We start from the raw sequence: 22,746 nt of genomic DNA on the forward strand, positions 1-22,746 counted from the left end.
TTTACCCATTTGACAACTCAGTAACAGGTCGCATCACTTATGTCAACTGTCGCACAGTAACCTTCCATTGATTCCGTACAACGTAATGGTAATAGTAATGTAGTCATGTGATGCAAGAAAGCAAGCGTATGTATGATCTTATGTAGAATCAGCCAAAAAAAAAAATTCACACATCCATTCCCTCTAAAAGTTTGTCCAGTTTCTCCTTGAATTTATTTAAGCTATCAACTTCCACGACAGATGGAAGTTTGTTCCAGCAATTAACCACATGCTGGCTAAAGGCAAATTTCCGCACATCTATTCTACAAATGTCTTTCCTCAATTTGAATTTATGCCCCCTCAGGTGATTATTCTGAGCAAGAGGAAGAATCCCATCTGCATTGAGCATGTTCAAACCATTCAAGGCTTATACACCTCAGTCAGATCAACTCGCACATGCCTAGTCTCCAGCTGCTGCGATTTGCAAAACTTAAGCCTTTCTTGGTAAGAGGATCCCTTCGTTATCCTCATCAATCTTGCCATTCTCTGTACATGCTCAAGCAACTCTACATCCTTCCTAAAATGAGGCCTCCAAACCTGTACGCAGTACTCAAGCCCTGGCCTGACCATTGCCTTATACAAAGGAAATAATCACCTCCTTTTCCGTACTAGCAAAAGTCCTGTATATCATTTGCAATACCATACTGCTCTGGCAGCCTGTCTGCATTGCTCAGAAAACTTGATATCTGACTGCGCTATTACTCCCAGATCCTTTTCATTTTCTACCAACCTAAGTGTAGTACCACACACTTGCATTTGTCAGTTTTAAATTTCAGTTGCCACTTCTCAGCCCATCTGCCTAACTTTTCTAGATCATGTTGTAGTAGCACACTGCCATTACTGTCATTCACAGTGCTGCCACCCTTTGTATCATCTCCAAACTTAGACATTAAGCCTAATATACCTTGATCAATATCATTGATAAATACACAAAACAACAATGGGCTCACGACCGAACCGTGGGGGACTCCACTAATAACTTTAGTCCATGTACACCAGTGTCCATTTATTACCACTCTTTGCCATTTCTCATTCAACCATCCCTTTATCCCTTGGAGCAACTTGCTCTTAATGCCATACTGCTCCAATTTCTAAAGCAGTCTTCCATGTGCAACAGTATCAAAACCTTTACTGAAATCCAAGTATATAATAACGGTAGATATTATATATCTTTGGTAGATAGCTATGAATAAATCTGATGCACTTGCACTAATGTATACGTTAGTTATACTCCCATGTAGTTTCAGGCTTTTTCCCTTAAATGCTATTAGAATTATAACCATGCTAACCTTTGTATCATCTACAAACTTGACGTTTAGCCTGTTATACCTTCATCGATATCATTGATAAATATACAAAACAACAATGGGCCCAACACCATATGCTGGTGTTGGGCCCATTGTTGTTTTCCACAAGCACATTGCATTCCACTTTCCATATTAACATTAATCCACAAAGTCAATCAAAGGTAAAATCAATCGAAGAGCAGTGTCCATTAATTACCACTGTCTGTCCCACTCAACCACCCTTTTATCCAGTCCTTTATCTAAACTCGTCCTTTATCTAAACCTTGGTTTTCCAATAAATGTGCTAAGGCCGTTCAGGAGAAGAATGTTGCATATCGTAATTGGCTTGTTTCCAGTTCTTCTGTTTCATTTTCTGCCTACATCAAAGCTCGCAACAAATGTTAAGCAGTTATTAATCAGTCCAAACTAGATTTTGAACAGGCTAAAAGTAGAAAACTTGCTTCTTGCCCTAATAGTAGCCGAGGATTCTGGTCTCTTACCAAAGCTATTGGCCATAACTTTTGCCCATTTCTGCTCCCACCTCTGTCAAAGCCAGATGGTTCTATTGTCACTTCAGCCAAGGATAAAGCTGACCTGCTAGCATCCTATTTTTCTTCCAACTCGCGTATTAATGATCTTGGTAAAACACCTCCCACCATTCTGAGCACACTCCATTCAATGCTTCCTGTGGTCTTCTGTCAAAAGAATGTCAGAAGAATTTTGACGAATCTTGATGCTAAGAAAGGTCCAGATGGTATTTCTCCACTTGTTCTCAAAATCTGCAGACCTGAACTCACTCCTGTTCTTTGCCACCTTTTTTCGCTTTCTTATTCCAAAGGTGTTTTTCTTTCTGCTTGGAAATTTTCTCATATCCAGCCAGTTCTTAAAAAGGGTGACAAATCCCTCCCATCCAATTATTGTCCCATTGCAATTACTTTGACTCTTTCTAAAATAATGGAGAAATCAATTAACCGCCAACTCATAAACTACCTAGAAACATTCCATTTGATCAATGATCGCCAGTATGGATTCTGTCAGTGTGAATCCACTGGTGATATTTTGGCTTATATGTTACCATTTATGGACAAATTCTGTGGAAAAGTTCGGTGAAACACAAGCAGTTGCTCTTGACGTCTCAATGGCTTTCGATCGTGTTTGGCATAAAGGTCTTCTAAACAAGCTTCCATCTTATGGTTTGCCAACTGTTTTTTGTAATTGGTTATCCAGTTTTCTCTCTGATCACTCACTGAGGGTGATGGTAGATGGCTCTCTGTCTTCTAATTTCTCCACTAATGCTGGTGTCCCCCAAGGTTCAGTTTTTTTCCCCCCACTCTTGTATATTAATGACCTTCTTCTATTGACAGGAAATCCTATCCATAATTTTGCCGATGATAGCACATTGCATTCCACTTTCCATTCTGTGAAACCTTGCCCTGCTCAATCAGCTTCAACTTTTCGAATATCCAATTCCTTAAATGCTGATCTGCAGATTTCAATTGTTCTAAAACTCAGTCCTGTCTTATATCTTGCAAAAATAATTCTTCTGCTCATATTCTTATTTTTTGTGACACTCCGATTTCTAGGCAATATGATATATCTCTTTTGGTGATTACCCTGACTTCTAATCTCTATTGGCACAAGCACATTACAAATATTGCTTCCTTTGCATCTGAAAAACTTGGTTTTCTCTTTCACTCTCAGCATTACCTTTCTTCCAAACAGCTGTTCACTCTGTACAAATCGCAAATCCGCCTTACCGTGGAATATTCTTCCCACATCTGGGGCAGTGCTCCCAAAACCTCTCTCAGGATTCTAGATTCCATTCAGAAGAAGGCAGTTATGTTAATTAAAGATTCATCTCTAACAGAGTCTCTCCACTCTCTGTCTCGTAGATGTACTGTTTCTGCTGCATGCCTTTTTTACAGTTACTTCCATGGGCACTGTTCTTCTGAATTGGTTTTATAATTTCCGCTCTCTTCTTCAAAACAGTCCAAACACGTGCCGCCACCAACCAACATCCATTTCCTTTCCAACTTCAAACTCACCGAACCAACTTTTCATCTTCCTCATTTATTCATTCAACTGTTGTTTCCTGGAACAACCTTCCTTCATACGTATTTCCTGAAAATTACAGTCTACAGAAGTTCAAATGTAATATCAACATATATCTTCTTTCGTCTTCTTAACCTCCAACTCATGCAGGGTACTAAGTACTCTAGGTTCTAATACCTCTCGTGTTTGGTGTTTTCATTAAAGAAAGAAAAATAACCTACATGTGTCCAATCCAATTTCTCTTCCATGTTCTTATTTCAGTCAAACAAATGTTCTCGCTCACCCTTCTCAAAATTTTCCAGTCTTTTAATATCTTCTTTTTCTCATTGTCCAGTTCTCTGCTCCATAAAGTACCATATGCCATACCAAACATTTTACCAGTCTTTCTATAAATGAACTGGTAATCTCTCAAATAATATTCCTCTTTGGTTCTCAAAATTTTTTCTACCCATTGCTATGGGTGAAATTTGTTAATGCTCTTTTTGCCTTCCACCATTATGCTTCCCAAAAACCGGTACTTGCTCACTTGTTCATTTTCTCTCCAATTTCATTGTTTAACTCGTACCTGTCTCTTCCTGCTCTCGTAACTTTTGTTTTCTCAATATTTATTCTCATCACAAACCTATCACAACTTTCCTTTAGTTTATTAACCACTTTCTGCAATTTTTCCTCAGAATCTACCACCAGCGTCATCTGCAAATCTAATACTCTCAATAACTTTTCCCCCTATCTTCGCCCCATACATATTTTCCATATTTTCATTACCAAATGCCTCCTTAACCATGTCTTCAACATATATATTAAAAGCAATGCAAGTATTGATGACACCCTCGTATCACACTTTTTTCTATCTCTACACTTGCAGTGTCCCCTTGTTCTACTCTTACTTTTTGTCCCAAGTATAGTCTACTAATTATTCTTCTGTCCTTCCAATATGCCCTCCCAGTATATTCTTCTCTTGTCCAGTATATTCAATAATTTAATTAAATCTACTTGATCAAAAGTCCTCTCCAAATCTATAAAACACACACACACACACACATCTTTGTTCGCTTCCAGATGTCTTTCTGTCAACATTCTCATCACACCTATTGCATCCCTTATTCCTCTCCTCCTCCTTCCAGTCTTACCACGAGAAATCACTCATTGGTGTATTGAAATTAACTTTAACTAGAAGTTAATTTTATTATACAGTATGTTTGTATATATATGTGGCTCCTACAAAGTAAGTAACTTTGCTAATCGCAGGCAAAATTATGATTTTACAAACTGTAGATAATGGTATGCTTTCTAAGACTGACATCACTAAACAGCTTGGCATTCCTAAGAGTATACTGCTCACTATTTTGAAAGTTTAGAGAAATATGCTACACATCGTAGGTACACATCTCCACAATATGGGAGAGGCCTGATGGTGTACACTAATGGATAATTACATAATTTGTTTAGGGCAGTAGCCTCTAGTTGTGGAGTTATACTTTGAACCTGGGTTGTCATCATTGCAACACCAGGGTACCTGCCCACCCACCAATGAAGAGCCAATAAGCTCTGAGATGGTGCCGTCTGGATGGTGGTATCCGCTGAGAATAAGTAACAGTAGCCTTCTCTATTAGAGAAGCATTACTCATTCGAGGTTGTGAAATACCATGGCAACTCCTTTTGAAGGCATTCACATGAGATATACTTAAATGATGCCAATTTTGTAACTACTTAGTAGTAGGCTACATATAAATATGATCCTATAGTAGAAACCTATACGTTCTTTCCAACTTTAATTTGACATTCATTACTGCAATATTATAATCAGAATATATATCTGTTCCTGGTTATGCATGGTAATTCTTCACACTGTGTACCCATTCCAAACAAATATATATTCCAATTCATTTCTGTTTCCTCTCCTGGGCATTTACCATGTGACCTAATCCAAAAAATCCTGTAAAGTTTGAGTGGGGGAGGGATATATACATTAATTACTACTTAAAAAAAAAACATTTTCAGATATAGCCAAACCTTGTGAAATCTTCTGATTTATTAACAAAGAATACATTTTAAAAAAAATAGACATGCTTTCTGCAATTGGTATTCTGTCCAGGAATAGAGGATAGATTTGTGGTTTTTTAAGTTTCACTTTTAATTACATTTTAAGCATTCTGTTAGAAGTTTTATTGGACTTTTTGTGCTTTTAATTTCTTTGGTTTCATTTACTTTGATTCTTTGGATTTGATGGACATCAACAGTTTTCAAGAAATATTTGATTATTATAGTATTATATGGAATAGGACTAAATAACTTTATGTTTTTATCAACACTGAAGGAAGTTATTTTTTGTAGGCTTGTTCTTGTACTTAGTTTAAATACTCATACACTGATGAGTATTTAAACCTACCTAATATGATGTTAGTCCTCCCCGTGCAGCGAAAACAGCTCATACCTGGTGAGGCATGGATGCTACAAGATTTCTAAATGTGTCTTGTGGTATCTGGTACCAATACGTAACCAGCAGATCCTTTAACTCCTGTAAGGGCTCTTGATGGGATGCCGCAGGTCAGAGTTGCTGTTCCAACACAAACCAAACCACAGATGCTCGGTGGGATTGATGTCTGGGGGATTTGGAAGCCAGGGCAATACCTGGAAGTCTTCCTCGTGTTCTGCGAACCAGTCTTGAACAATCCGGGCAGTGTGGCATGGCGCATTATCCTGCTGAAAGACGGCACCACCAGAGAGGAAGACCATTGCCATGAAAGGGTGTACCTGGTCAGCAATGATGCTTAGGTAAAGTGTAAAGTATGTTGATTGTCTAGTGGCACCAGGGGTTCCCCCTCCATCTCCGCATTGCTTATATTGTGGGTGTGCCAGTTTGCTGGGAAAGCCAGAGATTTAAAAGTGTGTGGGTATAGAATTTGTGTTATGTCGTGTACTGTTGTTCATCTGGTCATTTAGCCACTAGAACCCTGCTGAGGCCCAACGTTGCTCCACTTACACCCTGTGGAGACAGACCACCCGTTCTTGAAAGCGGTGACTGTTCTAATTGATAAAGATCCTAGGCTGTCTGACAAGAGCCTGACAAGCCACCGGGGCGAGGTCTAATATCCAGTTTACTCTGGATGGGTTTCTCGATGGCGTACTGTATTTGGGAGTGAGTAATGTTTCGGGGTCTTGGTCTGGTAGAGTGTGCACCAGGTTCCATTGGTATATCTCTTCTACAATTTGGTCTTGAGTTACATCTTTTTTCCAGGTGATCACTATAGCCGGTCCTCTCCTTTTCGGGTCAGTCGCAGACAGTCCTAAGTCGGGCATCCTGACATTTTGTATTATTTTTCCGCATCTTCTCTTGTTTCAGTCTCGATCAGGACTTCTGGACATCCTGACCGCTCTTATTCATGTGTTTTTAAGCTTGTCTTGGAGTTTGGTGATGACTTGCTTTTTTAGTTCTTCAGCAGTTTGACTTTCATTTGGGGCTATTGGTCGTAGCACCACCAGATTTGGTTGTGGCAGGAGCATTTTCCTCTTGGGGAGAGAAGGTACAGTGGACCCGTTTTGCTGTGCGTTTTCCATGGTATTCCTCAGCACTTGGGAGTATGTGGGCGCATGCTGTGGCATTTGTTTTGCGACACTTTCAGCTTAGGCTTGCAGTTTAGCATTGGCCCTTTCGCTCTCGAGATAGGCTTCGACGAGAAATGTGTCAAGTTTGTTCCCCAATGTTATTATTTGAGCCCTTAATGCAGTGGTGACTTTGTTTGTTTGTTTGCTCTTTAAAGAGGGATTCTAGAGCAGTTTTCAGGAAGAGGAATTTTTCATATAATGTACCCTCAGGTAAGGTAGGATCCAGGGAGGTTTCCTGTGTCCTGTCATTACTAGTCTCCTTTGTCGCAATCGCTGTGAGGTTTTCCTGCGTTTCCCTTATCTCCGTCTGGGAACAGGTTTCTCTTTCAAATTTTGGTATCGAGCCTTTTTTGTTTTTCTTCGTACCTGTTTGGGGGTCCTGGAACGGGGATCCATCCCTTTCTTCTGTTGGTCTGTGATGATAGTGCATTCGTCGCCTTGGTGTTCCCTAAGAGGGTCTCTGCTTTTGTCAATGTTCCTTTCCATATCACTATTTCCGGATAACCATCGGTTTATCAGGATTTCCTCTCTGCTATTAAGAAGCACTGTGAGCGTTATGAAAAATGAAGTCAGGCATAAGTGTGTAGCACAAAAAGAAGGCGAGTTATGAGCCTTTAAGTTATTGGGCTATCCTCCTCAGTCACATGGGGGGGGGGGAATAGCCAGGTGCAAAAATAGCCCTAAAACAACAGGACTACTTCCCTATGGAGTTTCTGGGCATGGCGAACACGATGGTGGCATTAAAAAGACAGTTCAATCTACCAGAGAAAAGTTCAGCCTTTACAATGGAAAGTCTATGGTGGGGGGGGTAAGAGCACATAAAGTCATTATTTATGGGTAAAACTCACACACAGTTTAGTGGGAAATGTTGGGACACAAATGTTGTCCAAGGTTACAAGCACCATTGCACCTCCCAAGTCAAGAGCAAGGTAGAAACATGGCGGCTGCATTATATCGGTTGCCTCTCTATATCTCAAATGTCAGCCACATGGTGACCATGCAGTCTGACACAAAGAATACAAATAGTGACACTTCTAACCAGCCAGATTCCTAACAAAGCACAAAGTTTCTCACCTTGAGAGTCCACTGGAGTTGAGGAATCACTGTACAGTCAGTCCTCGTATAACACGTGTTTACACTACACGAATTCGATCATACACGATTTATAAATAGGGAAACGATATCGTATATAACACAAACTGAATTCGCTTATGCACGATTCGCCTTTGTGTTTACAAGAAATGGCAGTCGAATGCAGAATCACCCCAACTGAATGCAACACGATAGCAATGAGGAGAAGATTCTGAAAATGTATTTATGTTTTTTATATCAGTGAAGGGGAAACGCTTTTTGCCATAATAACGTAAAAACCCACACAATTCCAGCTATCGGTATTATCGCAAATGCAATTAGATCGAGTTTACTAGCAGTTTATAACAGATTCCACTAGCAGAAATGCAGCTGGAAATAGTTTTTGTTTTATGGTAGTAACCCCCAGAAATGTGCTTTAGTAAAATGTGAGCCAGTGCCTTTATGGTGTTGTTTATTCAGTTGCTACACGGGCGCAGCTTTGTTTGTGTATCAAGCGTGCCTCCTCATTTTGTAATTGTGCTTTATTCCCTAAAAATGAGTAAAATACTTAAAAGGTGTGAAAAGGAAGCGTCCTGGTGAAGACACTACAGATTCAGAGAGAAAAAAGAAAGGCAATATCGATAAACAGAGGCGGACTGGGTCAGAAATTCTTACCTGGGAAAATTTTTAGTGGCCTCATACTAGCGTTTATGGCCAAAATCACACCGGCCTCCATCCTCTTCTGGCCTCCGGCCCACTGAGGTTTCCCCGGTAAGGCTTATGGCCAGTCCGTCTCTGTTGAAAGAGAAAAAATATGAAATTTTGAAACACTTTGAGCAAAATTAAGACCATGTGATTTGCACATGCTACTGGCCTAAATGAGGCAATGCCGAGAATTACAAAGAATGCAGAGAAAATAAAAACAACTTTCATAGCAGGAACAACCCAAAGTGTAATTAAGATCCATTAGATCAGGACACAAAGAATTGGAAGAGATGGAACGGCTGTCATCTGTTTGCTTACGATAGAAGCAAAAGCATTAGCAATATTTTATTACATAATAGGCGTAATAAAATACGTAAGTATTTTATTACGATTATTTATTGTGTTTGGTAATGTTTTGGTTACAAATGTGTGTTCAACCTTGGGTGGTCGGCACCTAACCCTATTTTTCTCATAGGGTCTGTTATTTATATTGCACAAGGATTTCTATGAACACAACTATTGTGCTGTACGAGGACTGACTGTATTTAAAGTGTTTTGATGAGAAAAACACTTTAAACTGAAATCCACTAGCATGAAATAAGTAACGTGTCTGGCAGCCATATTGATGATCGTGAAGGCCTGATGTTTAGGTAGGTTGTAGACATCAGTGTGCTCGGCACATGGTTGACTTGACCCAAAACATCCCAGCAGAACATCGCCCAAAGCATGACACCGCCACCACCGGCTTGTTTTCGTTCCACGGTGCATCCAGGTGCCATCACTTCCCCAGGTAAACGATGCACATGTACCCGGCTGTCCACATGGTGCAACAGGAAACATGATTCATCGGACCAGATGACCTTCTTCCAGTCACTCAAGGTCCAGTTTTGATGCTTGTATGCCCATTGTAGGTGCTGTCGCCGGTGAACCGTGGTTAGCATGGACACTTGGAGCTGCCTGTGGCTACACAGCCCCATTTTCAGCAAGGTTTGATGTACTATGTGCTGTGGCACATTACTCCTGTCACTAGCATTCCAATTACCAGTGAGTTACCCCAAAGTCACCCTTTTGTTGCCACGTACCATCCAGGAGAGCCTTTGCTCACCTCGAGCATCAATGAGCTGTGGTCGTCCAACACCTTGGCAGCAGTTCGTGGGCTTTTTCTCCTTGGACCACTTTCGGTAGGTACTAACCATGAGCATCCCACCAACCATGCCATTTCGGATATGCTCTGACCCAGTCGTCTGGCCATTACAATTTGGCCTTTGTCAAATGCAGTTAAGTCCGCTGCCTTTCCCATCTGAAGAACAAGAGTAACACTGATTGACGGAGCTCACTATCAGGTGTTTTTTATGCCATGTTCCGATCTGCACACATGCCGTAGTTTACCTGTTTTTGCTTCGATTTGCATAACAACTTGCTGGTCATTGTTTTGGCTCATTCGTGTGTATTTTGAGTGCTTAATTTTCATAATGTGGCTGTAAAGTGAAGCTACTTTTTCACATTGCGTTTTATGGGCACTTCATAAGAGGGCTTATGGCTTGCTTTCTTTTATGTGTAAATAAATTAACAGTTTCAGAAGAAAAAACAGTTATGATGTTAGTTAAAGGTCACTTTGATATCAGTCAACCACCAAAAATTTGTTAAATTGTAAGCAAATTAAATTTGTTACCTAAACTAAGTATTTACGTGTTTTTAAGTTGCTATGTTAACTTTTGTTCCACATCTGCATTATTTGAGGAATAAAATTAAGTGTTTTAGTGCAGCAGTAATCTAAGTATTTAGGTGTTTTATTAGATGCTAGATTAACTTTTGTTCCACATCTGCATTATTTGAAGAATAAAATTATGCGTTTTAGTGCAGCAGTAATAAGGATTTTTTGATCAGAATGGGGTTACGTAGATCAGTTTTATATCTTTATTATACAGAAGTTTTTCTTCCAATAGTAACTTATGTATCATCAGTGTTGGTAACTTGTGTGAATAAGATTAAGTTTAAAGACAAGTTAAATTCTGTTCAAAGAACAATGCTGTTGACAATTCAGAGGGTTTGCAGAACTGTGTCAACAAATGCCCTGCCGGTATTAGTGGACCACATGCCGTTAGATCTTTTTATAATATACAGGGTGTTTCAGTTAAACGTTTCAGAACTTCTAAGAGGGGTAGGGTACATCCTGACAACTCGAAATCATATAGCAATGTGGGGTCGGAAATGCTTTCCTGAAGCGGTGTTGTACACAGAAGCACCATAAAGAAAAGAGACCGTAAGTGAGAAATCGTTTTAATAATACATGAAAAGAAGCAAAAGGTACATGGATTAAAGTAAGTGTTCGAAGTTTCTTCCACGGGCTACAATGCACGCCTCACATCTCCGACGCATAGACATCCGAACATTCTGGAATACTCCAGGCGAATTTCGAATTTCTTCGGCAGCTACTGCGATTCTTGCAACTAGCTCCTCAGCATTGTCAACAGGGGTGTCATAAACTAGCGATTTCATATGACCCCAGAAATAAAAATCAAGACATGATAGGTCGGGTGACCGAGCAGGCCAACGCACGGGACCACCACGTCCGATCCACTGTTGAACAAATGTGACATCCAGGTAGTTACGAACATCTCCGCTATAAAGGGCAGGGGCTCCATCGTATTGGAACCACATTGTCTGTTGCGTCGATGCAGAAATCTGTTCATCTCTCAAAAGTTGTGGCAATACTTGCTGCAGAAAGATCAAGTAGATAGGTCCGGTTAGACGACACGGTAACAGGTAAGGTCCGATGAGGTGATCTCCTATAATACCGGCCCATACATTGACCGAAAATCGAATCTGTGCTGCACAACGTCGTATTGCATGCGGGTTCTCGACCGCCCAGATATGGTCGTTATGCGTGTTGAAAGTTCCTTCCCTTGTGAAGGAATTTTCACGGTCATATGAAATCGCTAGTTTATGACAACCCTGTTGACAATTCTGAGGAGCTGGTTGCAAGAATCGCAGTAGCTGCCGAAGAAATTCGAAATTCGCCTGGAGTATTCCAGAATGTTCGGATGTCCATGCGTCGGAGATGTGAGGCGTGCATTGTAGCCCGTGGAAGAAACTTCGAATACTTACTTTAATCCATGTATCTTTTGCTTCTTTTCATGTATTATTAAAACGATTTCTCACTTACGGTCTCTTTTCTTTATGGTGCTTCTGTGTACAACACCGCTTCAGGAAAGCATTTCCGACCCCACATTGCTATATGATTTCGAGTTGTCAGGATGTATCCTATCCCTCTTAGAAGTTCTGAAACGTTTAACTGAAACACCCTGTATAGAGCTTTCTGTTACCATATTAGGAAGCATAATAATATCACATGTTTAAACATTGTATGTGACCTTAACATTTATCCTAAGGTTGAAAAGAAAAGAATATATGCTAAGTTAATGGAAATCTGGCAAGCCAGATGGACAGATAGTATTACTGGTGCAGTAACCAGACTTTTTATTCCAGATGTTTCTTTTGCATGCTTTAAACTGAATAAGTGGTTTTTTTCCTAGTATGGAGACTTTTTTGTTAACAGGGCATGGTTCTTTGAATAGTAAATTATATTATTTTGGTTAGAAGTCAAACCCTTACTGTGCATGTGTTGAAGAAACTTGGTACCATGTATTGTATGAGAATTACAGAGCTGAATTAAAGAATCTAATTAATGATTTGAGGTATGGAAATTAAAATAATTACATCTCAGATTATAATAAGTTCATTGCTTTTCAAAGGATTGCTATTTCTATATTTCTGAAAAAAGACAGTTATCATTCTGGATATTTTGTAAACTGTGTGTGTGTGTGTGTGTGTGTGTGTGTGTGTGTGTGTGTGTGTGTGTGTGTGTGTGTGTGTGTGTGTGTGTGGTTTACTGGCACTGTGGAAATTAACCTAGTGTGAGATAAAGTACCAGGGTAAGATTTGGGTGGGGGGTAAAAAGTCCCGCCCAACCACCCTGGTCATTGTTTAATTTTTTTTTTTTTTTTTATTATTTTTATTATTTTATTTTTTGTTTTTGTATTTGCTGTCACTATGTAAGAAACTAAGCAATATGGGATAGTGGACCAGGATGGTGTCTTTTTTTTTAATATTATTTTATTTTTTCATCTGAACATAGGAGTAGGAGGCTTTGATTCCTGAATGCCTGTGTGAGGAGGAGAGATTTATGTTATTTTATTATTAATATATTTTTTTTTAATTTTATTTTATTTATTTATTTTATTATTTATTTTTATTAATATTATTTTTTATATTATTATTATTCCCGGCTAGAGGGCTAGTGTTAGCATGTCTACTGTATCAACGCTCCAAGAGAAAATTGGAAATTTTTGCTAGTTGTAAGTTGTTAAATTCATTCTTTTGTTATTTATTTTGTGCAAGTGCTTTATCTGAAACGTCTTGTATTGACTACGTCAAAGTTTTGCAAAAATGAATCAAAATATATGCAAAAAGTGCAACCTACCGCTGCACATGCAAGAAGTGGTATGTCATGGCTGCAACAATGGGTATCATTACAGATGCTCATTGAAAGAAGCAACCTATAAAGGAATGGCGAAACAAAAGAAACAGCAGTGGAGGTGTATATTGTGCAGAAAAGAAGAGAGGGAAGAAAGAAGTGAAATTTCCTACTCAGCAGAAGAATTTCACGACTTGCTGCATTCACCAAAAGAAGTGAACGAAGACTTAGAAGCTACACAAAAGCAGGCGAACACCCTTAATATGGAAGACGTACTGAGAAAGCTATCTAGTAAAATTCAGTTGCTGGATTTACTAATAGAGATAGTACCAATAAAGAAGCAAATGGAAGACCTGAAGACAGAAATAGAAGATATCAAGAAATCGATTTCATTTGTCTCAGATTCCTTTGACAGAATACAAAAAAGCATAAGCAAACTACAGGACTCCAACACAGCAATGGGCAAAAGAATTGTGGAGCTGGAAGCTTCATTCATGCAAAATGAGGAAAATTCCAACTTGCTTAACTTAAGGATAGACTCGATAGAGCAGCAGTTGTTAGCGAATAACGTAGAAATAGTAGGATTAACTGGATTAGCAGGCCAAGATCTAGAGCTTGTTATACAGCAGCTAGGACTTGCATTGAAACTACAGCACAACAAAGAAATAGAACACTATTACATACCAAACAATAAGAAAACAAACGACAAGCCAACGCTAACTGTGAAGTTTTCAAACCCTGTGGCAAAGGAAAAATGGATGAGAAAGGCAAAGGAGATCCGACTAACAGCAAAAGATATATATCAGAACAATAGCAATATCCCAATCTACATAAATGACTACTTAACAGCCCACCTCAAGCAATTGTTTTGGGAAACAAAACAATTAATAAGAACTCACGGTTACAAATTTTTATGGCTAAAACATGGCAAAATTTATGTGAAGAAGAATGAATCTTCAAGAGCCATTAGAATTCAGAGTTCAAAGGGTTTGCAGTTTATAAAATAGACTCTTTTATTGTGAATAATTGAAATTTCCAGAAATCTAGATTTAAGGTAAAATTAAGACATCGGGTATGCTTTTTGAGGAATCACAGATTGTCAATTCACCTTTACATTTTATAAATAATCAAAATATTCAAGCTCTTATAATTGATAAAAAACAGTTCTTTATGGTAGCTCTAAATATCAGGTCACCAAGAAAAAATTGGTTTAACTTCTTGAAGTATATAAATGCAATGAAAGAATATATCTCATGTATAGTTTTAACAGAAGTTAACATAAAAAGTGATGAAATTTCCAATTATAACATACAAGATTATAATAAGGTCTATATATTGAGAGAGTTGAGAAGGGGTGGAGGAATAATAATATACTATAGAACATGCCTTAGGGAAATACAGGTTTACCACTTAACTCAGTCTTGTGAAAACTGCTGTGTCAAATTATTAGGAGAAGACCCAGAAAACACATTCATGATTTGTGCTTTTTACAGGCCACCATCAGATTCAATAAACAGCTTCCTAATAGAATTAGAAAACATTATTTTGCAATGGGACGACATACAAACAGATAAGACCATACTAGTAGGAGATTTTAATATTAATTTGCTAACCGATGGAACTGATAATGTGATTCCCAGATACTCTGCAATCTTAAACAATTATGGATTTGAACACACCTTAATAAAACAGTCAGCTCTTGTTTAGACCACCTAATTACAAATTTCAAGTTGAAGTACGCTAATTCCTACATACTATTAAATCAACTTTCAGATCACAGAACATGTATACTAATAGTAGATATGTATTCAAAACAACATCCATATGAAGATATAAAATTAACAAATGCTACGAAGAAAAATTATTTATCAACAGGTAAACTGAAACAGAACATAGAAAACATGTTAATACAAAATCAAGCATCTTACACAAAAAATGTAAATGTTTTTTCAAATAAGATAATACAAATTATAAACAATTCAAGATTTAATACCGAGAGAAAAGTTAATCCCACAGCCAACAACACAAACACTGGGAATAGCAGAATTAAGCTTAGGAAACCTTGGATGACTAAAGAAATAGAAGAACTAATGGTGCAAAGGGATAAATATTTCAGGCATTATAGAAATTGTCCATCAAAGAAAGAACATTATGACAATTATAAAACACTCAGAAATAAAGTTACAGGTATGATAAAAAAGCAAAAAAACACTTATTACAATCATCTTTTCATGGATAAGCAGATAACACAAAAGGATAAATGGAGCATTATAAATAACATGTTAAGTACAAGGAAGAAAAAGTCAAGAGGAAACCAAATTAAAACACTAGTAGAACAGATTTCTGGTGCAAACAAACAATATGAGGCTGCAAATAGGTTTGCCAAAGCTATATTAGATCTCAACAGATATTTAATACATTATTGCCAAGATTCCTTTACTCAACAAGATAGGCTTCCTCAGATAATGAACTCTTGTGTAGTCTTAGCTCCACATTATTCTGAGATTCTTAAAATTATAGAACAATTAAAGAACAAGAAATCTTACGGACTGGACTGTATTACAGTAACCGAGGTAAAGAGTAACAAAGAACAGTTCTCTGTTCTCTTGGTACAGCTAATAGCACGGATGTTAGAGTCGGGAAGCTATCCTACAAATTTACTCTCATTTAAGGTAATTCCTATATATAAAAAGGGACCACCTGATGACTTTTGCAGTTACAGACCAATAACAATACAGTCAATTTTAAATAAGATAATAGAAAATTATATATTTTCCCATATAAGCAAATATTTACATCAATATGGACTGTTAAACAACTCTCTATTCTTATATCAGAAGGGCAAGAGCACACAGACATTATTAGAGAACTTAGTAGACTCTCTAAACTTACATTTAAACAATAACTTCATATTGATTTTATTTATAGATTTGACGAAAGCATATGACCTAACTGATATCCCAATATTGCAACAGAAATTACTGAAATATGGTATAAGGGGAAGACTCAATCAACTCCTAGCAAATTATTTAACCAAGAGAAAAATAACAGTAGAAGTAGAAAATACAAAGGGAAAATCTTATAATGTAAAGAGAGGAGTACCTCAGGGCACACATGCTGGGCCAATCATGTTCAACCTCTATATAAATGATATATTCAAAGTAATTAAGAACTCCTTTATAAAAATTTAGGCAGATGATATAATCTTATATACAATAGGAAAGAACCTAACAGAAATGGAGAATGATTTACAACAGGATGCAATACATTTACAAACTTGGTTGCACGATAATAAATTAGCACTCAGCTTTGAAAAAACAAAATTTTTGGTAATTAGACCTCCTCATCAAACCTTGGACATTCGACCCTCTATCAAATTGCACAAACATGATTGCCTACATGATCAGAATTTCAAGAATTGCAAATGTCCAACTGTGGAAGAAGTTTCAAATCATTGTTACCTTGGGTTATGGATTGACTACAGCCTAAGTTGGGTAATGCATATAACAAACTTGTACAAAAAAATGAGATTTTTTTTATGTGTACTTTTTCTACTACATTAAGAATAAGTTAAATCTTAGAACAAAAGTTACCTTATTTTATGCATTAGTGGACTTCCAACTCAATTATTTAGTAAATATATGGGCACGAGCAAATAAAACAGAAATAAGGTCAATAAACAACTTAATGAATAGGATTCTGAAACTTTTAATGGGGACAAACTCTTGGAATGACCTGAACAAGAGAAGGCAATTTTTGTTGAAACATAAAATACTGTATCCAGTTCAAAAACTGGAGTTAAATCTATTCTTAAAAAATCTTAACACTATTTTTGAAGAGTCGAATCTGCAAAGAAATGTCTCACAAAATTTAAGGAACCCAAAAGCAATTACTTTGCCTCACCCTAGGATACTAAATAGATTTGGAGATAGGCACACAATGAATATAATAAACAACTTGTTGGCTAGCATTGATTTCAGGCTCAGGAGAAGTTACCCCATCTCAAAATTAAAATTCCTAATAAGAAAATTCTTGATACTCAATGACACAGTAGATTAGAATTGATATGCAGATAAACTACTACCTCTGTTTACAGTGTGGAATATACTGTGTAGTGACTTCATAGTCTTTTCTGTAAGATAACAAATTTGTACAAAACTGTTGTAAAGGAAGAATTACAACTTGTTGTCAAGAAATTTACTTTTCTTAACAAGTTCATTTATTGTAAACGAATTCTCTTGATAAATAAAATTGTATTGTATTGTATTATTTATTTTATATATATTATTTATTAATTTTTTTTTTTTTTTTTTTTTTTTTTTATGCTGGCATCCTCTGGTCTAGCACTTCTACCAGAGGATACAGGAATTTTGTGCAATCAGCACAGACAGTATAATGGACCCAGGCCCAGCTCCTCATTCATAGGGATGGGCATCAGGTAGCAGTTATCCTAGGTGATGCCTACTGCTCCCTGGTGGCTGGGTATCCTGTGTATAACATAAACTCACACTTACACAAACCTAACACTTTATTTATTTATTATTTTTTTTTTTTTTTCAGGCTTGTTTTATGTATAGTAAAGTCTGATATTAGGTGGATTTGGACAAATGTCTATAGAAAAATTATAATAATAATTTCTTTTATGTGTTGTATTACTTTTGTGATGAAAGTACTGCTAAAGTTGCTGTTTGTCTTAATTCTCTCTTAAAATAATTTTAGGCAATTTGAACTGGATGATAAACCATCAGTTCATGCCTCAGTATCTTATTTTGTTATAGCACATACACAATTTGCATTTTTATTTCATGCAAGTTTAAATAAATGGGCATGAGATTGTATTTAGATTCTTAAGGTTTAATTTTTATAATCTGAAATATTTTTGCTGGCTTGGTGATTTATTTTTTTTTTAAGTTATTAAAAAAAAATGCCTTCACTTATTTCTGATTATATATATATATTTCAGTTAACACTGAAGAAATGATATTTACAGGATTTGCTGTTCCTGTGGCACTTATACCGGCTTTGCCAGATCAGTATATTCCAGTTGTAGAATCCACTCCTGTTGTGGTACCAGTAGCTGTAGAATCTGTCCAGTCTTCATCTGATATTTCAACACAAAACAGGTAGAAATGAAGTTAACATCCTTTTAAAAATGCATATCATAATATGAAATGGTGATATGTTGAACCAAATTACTCTTTTTTTTTTTTTTTTTTTTTTTTAATGAAACACCCAAGCATGAAAGCTATTAGAACTTATAGTACTTAATAGTATATTCTTAAGTAAGATTCGATGCATAATATTTTTAAGAGTTATAATATAGGTGTAAAAACATCATAGACAACTCTTAAAGGAAAAACTATGATAGTAGTTTACGTAAAGGGCATCATTTCAACTGTATCTCATATTGTGCTCATCCTTCACAATGAGTTACCATGTATTGCACTACCCTGAATAAGTAATACTTCACTAATAGAGAAGTCAGTGCTTTTTTTGAGACGCTACGCAATGGTACAGCATACCAGCACCTTTATTAACAGTGACGTGTGACATTTGGATGCAGTACACTTCAAAATTTGTAATATTCCGTAAAAGTTTTTTACATGTTTACCTACTGTTCAAATAAGCTTAAAGTTATTTAACTAAATTTGCATTTTTCACTGTCTGTTGTTAAGATATTTTCTATATAAAACTTTATAACCATTTTTAGAATTCTAAATTACTGAGTTGGACCTCTGTTTAACAAACTCAAATTGAGGTTCTGTTGGTTTGAAGTAAATGGGGTACTGATTGGTTGTGGCACATGTTCAGACTGGTTTGAAAGAGAGAGTGGGAAATTATAATATCTATAGAAAAGACATGCAGCAGAAACAGAATGTCCATTAGACAGGGTAGACAGACTTTGAAAGAGATGGGTCATTAATTAACCTAACTACTCTCTTGAAGAAAAGTAATGCTGAGAGAAACCCCACTTTTTTAGATGCAGTGGAAGCAATATTTGTGATGTGCTTATGCCAAGAGAGAGATTAGAAATAAGGGTACCTGCTGATAGAGATATGTGATCTTGTCTAGAAATCTGAGTGTTATCAAAGATAAGCATAGGAGCAGAAGGATCCTTTATGCAGAGGACTGAGTTTTAGAAGGATGGAAATTAATTAAGTTATCTTTGGCCCAATTAAAGAATTACCTGGAGATCAGCATTTAAGGAATTTGTGATGGACATTTGAGAAGATGAAGCCATTTGTACAGGATGAGGTTTCTCAAAATGGAAGGTGGAATGCAATCTATTATCATTAGCGAAATTATGGATAGGGTTTCCACTCAGTGGAAGAAGCTCATTAGCATTAGCATGAGTCGCTGGTTAAAGATGCATTGCAAGATCATCTAGACAAGACTGCAGAAATAATTCAGACACAGCATGGGTTTGTTAAGGGAAAGTCTTGTCTGACAAATTTGATAGGATATTGTAATGTGGTTACAAAGGAACTGGATGCAAAAAATAATTTTGATATCATATATTTGGATTTCAGGAAAGCTTTTGACACTGTTGCGCATGGAAGACTGTTGTACAAATTGGAGCAGAATGGTATTAAGGATAAGTTGCTACAATGGATAAAAGGATGGTTAAGGGGAGAGAAGACAGAGGGTGGTAATCAATGGGTGCTGCTCTTCTTGGACTAATGTTATTAGTGGAGTCCCACAAGGTTCGGTGTTGGGTCCACTGCTGTTTTGTATATTTATCAATGATATTGATGAAGGTATATCAGGCTTAATGTCGAAGTTTGCAGATGATACAAAGGTTGGCAGGGTTGTTAATGACAGTAATGGCAGTGTGCTACTGCAACAGGATCTAGATAATTTGGGCAGATGGATTAAGAAGTGGCAACTGAAGTTTAACCTTGACAAATGCAAAGTACTGCATATGGGTAGAAGTAACCCCAGAGAAATGTACCAACTGTGTGGTACTACACTTAAGGTGGTAGAAAATGAAAAAGACCTGGGAGTAATTGTGCAGTCAGATATGAAGTTCTCTGAGCAATGTAGACAGGCTGCCAGGGCAGGTCATGGAGTTTTGTCAATGATATATAGGAATTGTGCTAGCAGCGAAAAGGAGGTGATTATCCCTCTGTATAAGGCAATGGTCAGGCCACGCCTTGAGTACTACGTACAGGTCTGGAGGTCTCATTTTAGGAAGGATGTAGATTTACTTGAGCGTGTACAGAGAAGGGCAACAAGATTGGTGAGGGGAATGAAGGGATCCTCTTACCAAGAGAGGCTTAAGTTCTGCAAATTGCAGTGGCTGGAGACTAGGCACCTGTGTGGTGATCTGATTGAGGTATATAAGGCCTTGAATGGGTTGAGCACGCTTAATTCTGATGGGATCCTTCCACTTGTTCAGATTACGAACCTAAGGAGGCATAAATTCAAATTAAGAAAAGACAGATGTAGAATAGATGTGCGGAAATTTGCCTTTAGCCAGCGGGTGGTTAATTGCTAGAACAAACTTCCATCTGTCGTTGTGGAAGTTGATAGGTTGAATAAATTTAAGGAGGAACTGGACAGGCATTTGGAGGGAATGGTGTGTTTTTTTTTTTTTTTTTTTTTTGGCTGATGCTGCATAAGCTCATACATTTGCTTTCTTATATGACATGCCACTACTACCACCACTACTACTACTACTACTACAACTTAAAGAGTGGGAGAAAGAACTGACCCTTTGGAAACAGCTAAATTAGTAGCTTTTTACAAAATACAGTTGGCAAACCATAAGGTGGAAGCTTACTTAGAAGTCCTTAGAAGGGAGGTGCCCATAGACTGGAAATGTGCAAATATGACCCCAATTCACAAAGGAGGATCAAAGGCTGACACAAGTAATTATAGACCTGTGAGCTTAACTTCTGTTCCAGGAAAATTAATGGGGGCACTGGTTAAAGAAGCACTGCAGGATCATTTAGACAAGACTTCAGTTATAGCTCAGACACAGCATGGTTTTGTTAAGGGGAAGTCTTGCCTGACCAACTTGATTGGATACTATGATGCAGTCACAAAAGAACTGGATGCAGGGAATAACTTTGATATTATATACTTGGATCTTAGAAAGGCTTTTGATACTGTTGCACATGGAAGACTGCTACACAAATTGGAGCAGTGTGACATTGAAGGCAAATTGCTGCTATGGATAAAGGGGTGGTTGAGGGGGAGAAGACAGAGAGTGGTAATCAATGGACACTGCTCATCGTGGACTAATGTTATTAGTGGAGTCCCTCAGGGCTCAGTGTTGGGTCCATTATTGTTTTCTGTATTTATAAATGATATTGATGATGGTATATTAAGCTTAATGTCTAAGTTTGCAGATGATACAAAGGTTGGCAGGGTTGTCAAGGACACTACTGACACTATGCTGCTGCAACAGGATCGGGAAAGGTTGAGCAGATTGGCTGAGAGGTGGCAAATGAAGTTTAACATTGACAAATGTAAAGTACTACATATGGGAAACAGCAATCCCAGAGCAACGTATCAACTCTGTGGTACTACACTGACAGTGGTAGAGAATGAAAGGGACTTGGGGGTGGTTGTGCAGGCAGATATGAAGTTCTCTGAGCAGTGCAAATGGGCTGCAAGAGTAGCTCATGGAGTATTGTCAATGATATGCAGGAATTTTTCCAGCAGGGATAAGGAGGTGATTATTCCATTGTATAAGGCAATGGTCAGGCCACACCTAGAGTACTGTATACAGGTCTGGAGGCCTCATTTCAAGAAGGATGTAGAGCTGTTGGAACGAGTACAGAGAAGGGCAACAAGATTAGTGAATGGAACAAAGGGGTGCTCTTATGAAGAAAGGCTTAAGTTTTGCAAATTACAGTGTCTGGAGACTAGGCACCAGCGAGGTGATCTGATAGAGGTGTATAAAGCCTTGAATGGTTTAAGCATGCTCAATGCTGATGGGATTCTTCCTCTAGCTCAGAAAAATCACCTGAGAGGGCATAAATTCAAATTGAGGAAAGACAGATGTAGGATAGACGTGCGGAAATTTGCCTTTAACCAGCGGGTGGTTGGTTGGTGGAACAGACTTCCACTCCTTGTGGTGGAGGTTGATAGCCTAAATAAGTTTAAGGCTCAGCTGGACAGGTATTTTGAACGAACAGAGGGGTGAAGTGGAAGTGGGTTTTTTTTTTTTTTTTTTGGCTGATGCTGCATAAGCTTGCTTTCTTGCATCAAATGCCTCTACTAATGCTAATGCTAAAGTCCTTTATGCCAAACATGATCAAAAGTCTTAGAAATGTCAACAGCAACTGCTTGAGTTTCACCAAACTTTTCCATTGAATTTGCCTATAGTTGGATAGCATCTATGTTATTAACATAATTACTGACATAACTAACAATTTTTGCCCATAGATGAGTAACAAAGCCAATATATCACCAGCAGATCAACACTTCTGAAATCCATGTTGATGATTATTGATCAGATGGAAGATTTCAAAATAGTTTAGGAGTTTGTGGTTAATGGAG

General features: G+C 37.6%; 1 protein-coding gene across 1 annotated transcript in view; it reads left to right on the forward strand.

Moving 5' to 3' along the window:
• Window positions 1-22,746, forward strand: part of roq (RING finger and CCCH-type zinc finger domain-containing protein roquin) — a 711,471-nt gene that overhangs the window by 536,620 nt on the left and 152,105 nt on the right. Inside the window, exon 20 of the mRNA XM_090390025.1 lies at window positions 18,200-18,359. Coding sequence (XP_090246151.1) covers window positions 18,200-18,359 — 160 coding nt within the window. The remainder of the gene's footprint in view (window positions 1-18,199; window positions 18,360-22,746) is intronic.

Source organism: Mastigoproctus giganteus, chromosome 2 (assembly GCF_048544385.1).
Source record: "Mastigoproctus giganteus isolate SK-2022 chromosome 2, ASM4854438v1, whole genome shotgun sequence".
NCBI lineage: Eukaryota > Metazoa > Arthropoda > Arachnida > Uropygi > Thelyphonidae > Mastigoproctus > Mastigoproctus giganteus.